At 69.9% G+C, this 10,398-nt stretch overlaps 1 protein-coding gene across 2 annotated transcripts; it reads left to right on the forward strand.

Annotated features, from left to right (window-relative positions):
- The first annotated feature begins 3,223 nt into the window (after positions 1-3,223).
- ACTG1 (actin gamma 1) lies at positions 3,224-6,165 on the forward strand. Of its 2 annotated transcripts, XM_059828309.1 has the most exons (6): positions 3,224-3,264; positions 3,647-3,779; positions 3,862-4,101; positions 4,397-4,835; positions 4,947-5,128; positions 5,227-6,165. In XM_059828309.1, exons 2-6 carry the CDS (start codon positions 3,657-3,659, stop codon positions 5,368-5,370), a joined length of 1,128 nt encoding a protein of 375 aa, XP_059684292.1. In that variant the 5' UTR covers positions 3,224-3,264; positions 3,647-3,656; the 3' UTR covers positions 5,371-6,165. The 2 variants fall into 2 exon arrangements, with proteins under 2 accessions (XP_059684292.1, XP_059684293.1); XM_059828310.1 differs by lacking the exons at positions 3,224-3,264; positions 3,647-3,779 and adding an exon at positions 4,213-4,250 and having other exon boundaries at positions 3,983-4,101.
- The last annotated feature ends 4,233 nt before the right edge of the window (positions 6,166-10,398 follow it).

The following is a 10,398-nucleotide window of genomic DNA, read 5'->3' on the forward strand; positions in this document are numbered from 1 at the left end:
ATCCAACACCCTTCCCGGGAGGGATGGGGGGTGCTGGGCTCCCCGGCCGGGGGGGCCCCCGGCCCCCAGCGTGGTCCTGGCCCTGGGGGGGTCGGGGGGGGGCTCAGCCGTGCCCCAACAGCCCGGGGGGGGCAGGGCTTGGGGGGGGTCGGGGTTTGGGGGGGGAACGGGGGGGTCAGGAGGGGGGGGGGGCAGGAGGGGTATGGGGGGGCGGTGCTCGGCCGTACCCCCCGGGGGACCCCACCCCGTCACCCCATCACCCCTCCCCGCGCCAGCACCCGCCCGTCACCATGGCGACGGGAGGGGACGATGACTGTGTGTCACCGCGGCGACGGAGGCTGCGCACAGGCGGGGGGGGGACGGGACACACCCGCATCACCGCGGCCACGGGCAGCGGGGAGGGGCGCGGCGCCTTCCTCCTCCTCCTCCTCCTCCTCCTCCCGTCCCCCCCCTCCTCCTCCTCCCCCCGTCCCGGGCGAAGGTCCCCGCGGCGGTGCGGGGCGGTGTCGGGGCCGGGCGTCCCGCTGCCACCGGCCCGATCGCTCCTAATACGGCCGCGACGCGCTGCCTGCGCCCGCCCCGCATGGCGGGGGCCCCCCCGGGGCCGCCCCGGCCCTGCCCGGCCCTGCCCGGCCCTTCCTCACCGGCCGCCGGGGCGGCCTTCTTTGGGCAGGAGGAAGCGCCGGGGCAGAGCCCCGACACCGCCCCGGGCCCCCCCGGCACCGCCCCGGGCCCCCCCCGCAGCCCCCGGCGTCCCTTCGCCCCGCGGGATCCCGCCCCGCAGCGTCGCCTTCGTCCCCCGCTGTCTCCTGCGCGGGACCCCCCCAGTGTCGGTGGCCCCGGGGGGGTCCGGAGCCCCGGGCAGGGGCTGCCGCCGCCGGGGAGCCCACCGCCCTGCGCCCGAGCGGGGGGTCCGGCCGGGCCCCGCGCCCCGGGATGGGGCTGGGGGCTGCGGCTGTCACCCCGCAGCCCCCCTGAGGCAGCCCCCAGCCCCCGGTGCCGGTGCCCACCGGCCGCCGGCCCCAGCCCTCCGCGGCCCACCGGGACGCTGGGCCAGGCCGGCCGCTCGGCGCTGGCACGGGGGGACGTGAGACCCCTCGAGCTGTGCCGGGACCCGCACAGGACCCCCCATCCCTCTGCCACCCACCCAGCGCCAGCACCACCCTGTCCCGCACCCCGGCACCCCCGGCCTGCTGCCGCTGCACCGCTGACACCCCGCCACAATGCCCGGCCAGGCTCAGCTGGCGGCGGCACCGGGGCCTGCCAGGGAAGGCCTGGGCGTGCGGTGTTTTGTCCCCGAGCGGTGCTGGGAATCCCTCGGAAGCTGATGAGCTTCCGCTGCCGGCTGCTCCTGGCACAGACGCGGGTGATGGCAAGGCCATCACGCCTCAACACTCCCAACCAGCACGGAGGGGCTGGGGGCTCAGGAGCTGCCACCACGGCACGTGGGTCTCCGGCATAGCACGTGGCTATCTGACATGGCGTGTGGCTACCTGGCACGGCGCAGGGGCCTCTGGCATGGCACATGGGTCTCCGGCATAGCGCGTGGCTATCTGACATGGCGCAGGGGCCTCCGGCACGGCACATAGGTCTCCAGCATAGCACGTGGCTATCTGACATGGCGTGTGGCTACCTGGCACGGTGCAGGGGCCTCCGGCACGGCACATGGGTCTCCGGCATAATGCGTGGCTATCTGACATGGCGCAGGGGCCTCCGGCATGGCACATGGGTCTCCAGCATAGCACGTGGCTATCTCACATGGCGTGTGGCTATCTGGCACGGCGCAGGGGCCTCCGGCACGGCACATGGGTCTCTGGCATAGTGCGTGGCTATCTGACATGGCGCGTGGCTACCTGGCACAGCACACGGGTCTCCAGCATGGTGCGCTGGTGTGAGCCGTGCCCATGACACCCAGCAGCAGCGCGGGGTGCACAGGCGGTGGCACCCCTGACAAAGCAGGGGGGCTGGGACGCACCGAAGGCCCCAGGCTGCCGGGGGCTGCCGGGACGGGGGTGCCAGCTACGCTGGTGGGGTTCTCCCTGGGGAGACGCTCTGGGTGGGGCGGTGCAGCCGGGGGGTGCCCGTGGGGGATGCCGTCCCCAGGCAGGGTGCCATCCGTAGGGTGCACGGCACCGTTCTGTGGGGTGTCGGCACCGTCAGCGGGTGTGCGGCAGCACTGGAGCCGGGGCAGAGCGTTTTGGGGCGCCCGGCGCTGGCTGCGCGGTGCTGCGGGTGGGACGGCGCTGCTGGGGCGCGGGGTGCTGCCTGCGGGGCGCGGGGTGCTGCACCGGAGGCACGGCCTGCCTATAGGAGCTGGCGGGAGCGCGGACGGGGGGTCAGGGGTGCTTATAGCTGTGGGACGCCCGCGCCAGCGCGTAACCTATAGGATACGTGGGGTTACCTATGGGGGTGCAACGGGTGCGGGGCGCTGCCGGGGGTGCACGGGGCTGGCGGGGAACGGCGCTGCCGGAGTCTGGGGGTGCAGCTGGGGGCGAGCCGGGGTGCGGGGCGCTGGGCTGGGCGGTGCGGCCGGCGGGGCGGTGGGCACCGGGGGTGCCCGGTCCCGAGGGGCGGCCGGTGCTGCCGGTGGGGTGCAGGTGCGGTGGGTGGGGGCGCAGGTGCTGCCCGGGGGGTGGCCGGTGCAGCGGGTGGGGGTGCTGGGTGCTGCCTGGGGGTGCCGGGTGCTGTGGGTGGGGGTGCACATGCCGTGAGGGGGGTGCACGTGCTGCCTGAGGCCGTGCACGTGCTGCCCGGGGGGTGCCCGGTGCCGCCCGGGGCGGGGGGGGGGGGGGGGCGCGGTGCCACCTTCGGGGTGCGGGGCCAGGCCCGGCGAGGCCCGCGGGGGCCCGGCGCCACCGGAGGGGAACCGGGCGCCGCCCGGGGGGGGGTGGCCGGTGCTCGGCGGGGGGTGCCCCGCGCTGCCGGGGGTGCTGCCGGGCGGCGCGGCCGGGGGGGTCCCCGCCGGGGCCGGGGGTCGCCGCCGCCCCCCCCCCCCCCCCCCTCACCCCATGCAGGTTCCGGGGTGCCGCGGGGCGGGGGCAGCCCGGCGGCAGCCGCCCCACGTGGCCGGGGCCGCGCCAGCCAATGAGAACGCGTGTTTCTGAAAGATCTCCATATATGGCGATGTTCTCGGCCGGGCGGGCGGGGCCGTCGCCCCCTGGGTATAAAAGCGCGGGGCTGGGAGCCGGACGGTCTCACTCAGCCGGCGGCAGCGGACCAGGCGGCACCGTCTCCCCAGCGCCGAGAGCAGCCTCCCCCGCACAGGTACCAGCACCGGCCCCGCGGCACCGGCGGCCATGGGGCGTGGCCCGCGCCCCTGCCGCCCCCTTCTCCTACAGTCCCCGGGGGGGGTGGCGGGCTCGGTCCTGGCCGGCGCCCGTGTGGGCTGTAGCGGTGCCCCTCCTTCCCCCCCCCGCCCCCCCCGCCGTGGTGGAATGGTCTCGCCCGTTTGAACGGACCGTTGGGGGGGCGCGGCGCGATTGGCGGCGGCGAGGGGTGACGTCAGAGCGCGGGAAATTCAAACGCGAGGGGCGGGCGGGGGCCGGGGTCCGTCCCGGCGGAGGGAGGGAGGGCGGGGGGGGCCGGGCCCGCCGCCAGCGCGGCCTCCCGGGGCGGGTGCGCTGACCGGGCCGCCCCTCCACCGCAGAGCCTCCGCCATGGAAGAGGAGATCGCCGCCCTCGTCATCGACAACGGCTCCGGCATGTGCAAGGCCGGTTTCGCCGGGGACGACGCCCCCCGCGCCGTTTTCCCCTCCATCGTCGGGCGCCCCCGGCACCAGGTAGGCGGGAGGAAGAGGAGGGGAGGGCGGGCCGGGGCGGTGCTGCCGCCGGGCGGGCGCTGACTCACCCTTGGCTTCCCAGGGCGTGATGGTGGGCATGGGGCAGAAGGACAGCTACGTGGGGGACGAGGCCCAGAGCAAGAGAGGGATCCTCACCCTGAAGTACCCCATCGAGCACGGCATCGTCACCAACTGGGATGACATGGAGAAAATCTGGCATCACACTTTCTACAACGAGCTGCGTGTGGCTCCCGAGGAGCACCCCGTGCTGCTCACAGAGGCTCCCCTGAACCCCAAGGCCAACAGAGAGAAGATGACGCAGGTACCCTCGCTCGCCTGGTGTCCACCCCTCGCTCATCTCATTCACAAACCTTCTTTCGTTATGGCATCTTAAACCTGAGTTTGTCTTTTTTTTTTCTCCCGACATTTTCAGGGCTCTCTACTCCTGGCATTTCTTCCCTGACGCCTCAGGTTTCTTTTGTTTGTGTTTCTGCCTGCATTCTTTGCCTTTTCCTTCACACATGGGTTTTTTTTGCATGTCAGCATGTGTGTTCTAACATGGGTGTGAGTGACCCAGCTCGTTACTTGGCGCTAATTGATTTTTGTCCTCTTTCCAGATCATGTTTGAAACCTTCAACACCCCAGCCATGTATGTGGCTATCCAGGCTGTGCTGTCCCTGTACGCCTCCGGTCGTACCACTGGTATTGTTATGGACTCCGGGGATGGTGTCACCCACACCGTGCCCATCTACGAGGGTTATGCTCTGCCCCACGCCATCCTGCGTCTGGACTTGGCTGGCCGTGACCTGACAGACTACCTCATGAAGATCCTGACAGAAAGAGGCTACAGCTTCACCACCACGGCCGAAAGGGAAATTGTCCGTGACATAAAGGAAAAGCTGTGCTACGTCGCCCTGGACTTCGAGCAGGAGATGGCCACTGCTGCCTCTTCCTCCTCCCTGGAGAAGAGCTATGAGCTGCCCGACGGCCAGGTGATCACCATCGGCAACGAGAGGTTCAGGTGTCCAGAAGCTCTCTTCCAGCCCTCCTTCCTGGGTAGGTGTGGGCCAGGGCGGTGCCCCCAGGGTTGCCTCCCTGCTGTGGGGTTGGTGTGACCAAAACGAGCTGCGGCGTGGGTACTAATGAGCCTGCAACCCCTCTCCCCAGGCATGGAGTCCTGCGGCATTCACGAGACCACTTTCAACTCCATCATGAAGTGTGATGTGGACATCAGGAAGGACCTGTATGCCAACACGGTGTTGTCTGGAGGCACCACCATGTACCCCGGCATCGCTGACAGGATGCAGAAGGAGATCACAGCCCTGGCGCCCAGCACGATGAAGATCAAGGTAAGAAACGTTCCCTCCTCCTGGAGCGGACGGTGGGGGGGCACGTGGGAGGCGGGAGAAGGCTGGACCGCTCTGACCACTGCTTGCTCTCCTTGCAGATCATCGCCCCACCTGAGCGCAAATACTCGGTCTGGATCGGCGGCTCCATCCTGGCCTCGCTCTCCACCTTCCAGCAGATGTGGATCAGCAAGCAGGAGTACGATGAGTCCGGCCCATCCATCGTCCACCGTAAATGCTTCTAAACGGACTGCTGGCAGGTGCGCTGCGCCTGCTGCATGAGTTGTCTCACTAGTGTATGTTTGCCCAGGCAAATCTATACACCTCATGCTAGCCTCGTAAAACTGGAATAAGCCTTCTTTCAAAAGAAACTTGCCCTTGGAAAGTCCGTACCTGATGTTAGACAAATGTCAGCACTGGATGGTCGAGCCGTCGCTCGATTTGACCCTCTGTCCGAGTTAGCCGTCCCCTCGGTGTACGCCTGAGCGAAATACCCTGTACCGACCCGCTCCCGGCGCGGGGCTGGCGTGGCGCCGCACCTCGGAGGAGGGCCTGCGCCTGAGTGGGGCTCCCACCGCTCGCTATGCTGACAGCGGCCCGTCCCCCTGGGCCGGGACCGGTGCGTACAGGGTATTTGGAGTCAGACTTGCCGTACATCCAGTGTGGAGTATTCCAGATTTCCTGTAGAGGCTGGTAGGAGTCCATCGAGAATTCACTTCTGTCGCTGCCGTTCTAGCAAGGTTGGGAAAACATATCGCGTCCGAGCCTTACGAACCAGTCTTCATTCTCCTCCCCCCCGTCTCCCAGTCGCCGTCACAGGGCTGAAGTTACTCAACACGAGTTGCTGAAACTTTGCATTGACACCTGTAAATTTCTGCATCGTTTAATTTATGTAAGAATTTTTTTTTGTACGTTGCCTTAATGTTCTCACATGACGGTAGGAAACCAAAATTTGTAAGTCATCCTAAAGTTGAGAAATTGTAATGCCCAACAGCACATCATTGTGTAAGGAAAATAAAAAAGCGCTGCAGTAAACTCCACCCGGGGCTGTGTCTGGTGGGTGAGGGGGGAGCTCAGCGGCAGCTCCTCGCTCTTCCGAGGAGCTGAAGCTGTGGTGGTGCTTTTGGGCTAAAAAGGACTGTTCAGGTGCCAAGGAAGGGGTGGCAATGGGTGCTGCCCTTGGCCCCTGCCTGCTTTTGGCAGAGCTGTGCCCCTGCTAGAAGAACCAGTGTGGCACAGCTGCCTCTCCAGCTTTAAGCGTGCGGTGGTACCACAGCTGCCCCATGCTGTGGCCAAAGGTGTGCTGGATGGGACCCCCCCAGCCCAGCGTGCAGCTGGAGCAGGGCTGGTGCCACTGGCCTGGGGGGGCCTTGTGCTGCAGAGCCCCACTGTCCGCCCCCCCCCAGCCCTGCACTCGGCCTGAGCCCGCTGCCAGGAGCGTGTCTGGGAGGGAGTGATGCCCCCGAGACTGGCGTGCGGCTGCGGCCGGGCCCTGCGGCACTGCTGTGCCGGTGGTGCTGCCGCACGCTGCCCTCCTTTCTGAGGGGAGTGAGACACCCGCTAATTAATGGAAGTACCCAAGGTCAGGCAGTGCTGCTGCAACGAGGCCTTTGCTGGGGCTGCTGCCAACGTGGCTCCACTCACCACTGTCCGATGCCGCGGCAGTGCAGGGGCTCCGGGGAAATGCGCTGGAGCCCGTCCATCAGCCACGCGGCACAGCCGGGCACAGGCTGCTGTACCCTCCCGGCACTGGGTCGGTTCTCTGCCAAAGGCCGGGTTCCTCTCGCCCCCTTCCCTGGCACCCTCTGCCGAGCCCGGCCCCTGCACAGGTGTCTGCAGCCGGGCCGGCGCTCTTCCTCCCCTCCTCTTCACCGGTGCGTGGACCAAAGCACCCAGCATCCATCATGGCAGGTGGGATCCGCTTCGGGGGCACCCAGCCCGCGTCGAAGCCCTCGGGGTGCCTGTGGTGGCCACAGGCTTGTGCAGATCCACACCCGCCCGTCGGCACTCAGCATCCCCAGGAGAGCGGGTGACTGTGGGCATGACGGATGGCTGCCACTGCCGAGGGGACGGCGGCACATCCATCACCCAGGAAGGGGGTGTGCAGCGGGGCCAGGGTGCACTGCCTGCTCGGGGTGGGTGTCACCGCACCGCAAGGACACCGGCTGCGGCAGGGGAGGACAAGCTGCAGCTGGGGGTGCTTGGGCAGCCCAAAGCAGTGCCAGCACCGGCCCACGGCCCCTCTGCTCGCTGTCGAGCGCTGCCGTGCTGCATGGCACCGGCTGTACGGCACGGCGGTGTGGTGAACCGCAGGGCGCTGTGCTGGGTTGTGCTGTGCCGGGTTCATGGTACCACATCGTGTTGTGTTGCACCGTGCCGCGCTGTGCCACAGTGCTCCCTGCCGCTTTGCCCCAGGTGGCTTCCCGGCATGTCCCACGGTGATGCCACTGCCCGGCTGTCCCCAAAGCGTCTCCATTTGTCCTTGCCCGCGCCCAGGCCATCGGAGCCGCTTTGGCACTGGGAGCCCGGCATCAGCCGCGCATGGGGCCTGGCTGAGCCACAGCCCCTCGGTGCGGCAACACCGTGGCTGCCCCGGCACGGCGGCAGGGACAAGCAGTGGCTGCAGCACGAGGTCACCATCACCTCCGTGCCAGGGACACCGCTGTTGATTTGGGGGTGCAGGGGAAGGGGTGGGTGTGCACCCCTCCTGGGGGGGGTCATGGGGGGGCAGGATGGGGCCGTGGCTGGGCACAGCTGTGTGTGCGAGCGAGTGCTCAGTGCCGGGGAGACGCAGCCTGGGCCGGGGTCAGGCCCAGTGGGTGGGGGGTCTGGGTGCCCCCCCCAGTGCCGGGGAGACGCAGCCTGGGCCGGGATCAGGCCCAGCGTGTGTAGGGGTGTCTGGGTGCCCCCCAGCACTGTCCCCGCAGCCTTTGCCCCCCCCCAGCCCAGCGGAGCCGTGGCCCAGCACCGGGGCTCCCTCCCGCCTGCCCGGGGGCCGGCGCAGGATGAGTCCCGCCAGCACCCCCAGCACCCCGCCCTGCTGTCCGTCTGTCCGTCCACCCGTCTGTCCGTCCGTCCGTCCAGCCCTCTGCCCACCCCTCTGTCTGCCCATCCCGCCCCGCACCTGCCCGTCCGTCCGTCCGGCATCCGCCCGTCTGCCCCTCCACTCGCCCAGCCCGGCCGTCCTGCCCTCCCTTTGTCCGTCTGTCCATCCACACCACCCGCCCCCCCACCGCCTCCGGCCGGAGCCCTGGCCCGGGGCGGCCGCCAGGGGGCAGCACGGCTCCGCCGCTCCGTCGCACGACACGAGTTTGCGCGGTCTCAGCTCCGCGGGCGCCGGGGCGGGCGGGGCCGGGAGGAGCGTCCCGGAGCGCCCCGGCCCGGGGGGGGGCAGGAGGCCGCCGCCCGGGCCCCCCCGTCCCCCGTTACAGCCCCCCCGCGGCCCTTCCTGCCCCCCTGCCCCGTCGCAGCCGTGTACCCCGCCCCCTCCAAGCCCCGCCCCCCCGCCGCTGCCGGCCGAGGGGAGGGGTCAACGGCAGCCGGGTGGTGAGAACAAAAGGGCTCCCCGCCAGCCAATGGGCGCCGGGCTCCGCATCCCGTCACCCTCTGGTTGGCTGCGGCGCGGCCAATGGCGTGCGAGCCCTGCCTGTCCGTCTGCCCCCACGTGGGGTGGGAGCGCTCTGCCCGACCCCCCCTCCCCACTGCCCCCCCCCCGCTGGGGACGGGCCCGAGCGCTGCCTGCGGCTTCCCCCTGCCTGCACCCCCTGCACCCCCCTGCACCCCCCTGCACCCCCTGCCTGCACCCCCTGCCTGCACCCCCCTGCACCCCCTGCCTGCACCCCCTGCCTGCACCCCCTGCACCCCCCTGTACCCCCTGCCTGCACCCCCTGCCTGCACCCCCTGCCTGCACCCCTGCACCCCCCTGCACCCCCCTGTACCCCCCGCCTGCACCCCCTGCCTGCACCCCCTGCCTGCACCCCTGCACCCCCCTGTACCCCCTGCCTGCACCCCCTGCACCCCCTGCACCCCCTGCCTGCACCCCCTGCCTGCACCCCCCGCCTGCACCCCCCTGCACCCCCTGCCTGCACCCCCCTGCACCCCCTGCCTGCACCCCCTGCCTGCACCCCCCTGCACCCCCCTGCACCCCCTGCCTGCACCCCCCGCCTGCACCCCCCTGCACCCCCCTGCACCCCCCTGTACCCCCTGCCTGCACCCCCTGCCTGCACCCCCCTGTACCCCCTGCCTGCACCCCCCTGCCCCCCCGCCTGCACCCCTGCACCCCTCTGTACCCCCTGCCTGCACCCCCCTGTACCCCCCTGTACCACCCCTGTACCCCCTGCCTGCACCCCCTGCACCTCCCTGCCTGCACCCCCCTGTACCCCCCCTGTACCCCCTGCCTGCACCCCCTGCACCTCCCTGCCTGCACCCCCCTGTACCCCCCCTGCACCCCCTGCCTGCACCCCCCCGCACCCCCTGCCTGCACCCCCCTGCCTGCACCCCCCTGCACCCCCCCCGCAGGTTCCTCCCACCTGCACCACTCCTGCCTGCATCCCCTTGTCTGCATCCCCACCTGCATCCCTCCTGCCTGCAGCCTCCTCCTGCCTGCATCCCTCCTGCATCCCCCCTCCCCCCCATCGGCAGCCTCCTCCTGCCTGCACCCTCCGTCCATCCACCCGCCCTCCCCTCTCCTGCATCGCTCCTGCAGCCCCTTCCTCCCTCCTCCTCCTCCTCCTCCCTCCTGCATCCCTCCACCTTTCACCCCCCCTGCCCCACAGCTCTCCTGCCTGCAGCCCCCCCGCTGCTGCAGCCCTGTCCCCCCCATCCCCACAGCTCTGGGGGACCCCCATTGCTGCTGCACCCCCCCCATCCCTGCCCGCGTCCCCCACCCCTGCATTCCTGCACCCCCTGCGAGGCACAGCCCTGCCCAGGACAGGGTGCCACCAGGACGGGGGGGCCCACCAGGATGGGGGGGCCCAGGGGTTTCACCATCACCCCGTCGCCCAGTGGCCCCGGCACCCTGCTCGGCTCCCGCATGCACCGAGCTGGGGAGGCCTCTGCGGGTGCCTGGGAGGGCGCCCGTAACTGGGGGTGCTGGGGGTGGCCGTGCCAGGAGGGAAACTGAGGCAGAGCAGAGAGCAGAGCCGGCGCCAGCAACGGTTCATATATTTATTCATAAGCCAAGTTATCAATAAAAAAGTTCCATACTAAAAGGCCTTTACATAGAGTTTGCTGTTCATAAAACCTTTGTGTTTTTAATCCTTTTTTTCCTTTTT

Source organism: Gavia stellata, chromosome 22 (genome assembly GCF_030936135.1).
Source record: "Gavia stellata isolate bGavSte3 chromosome 22, bGavSte3.hap2, whole genome shotgun sequence".
Lineage (NCBI taxonomy): Eukaryota > Metazoa > Chordata > Aves > Gaviiformes > Gaviidae > Gavia > Gavia stellata.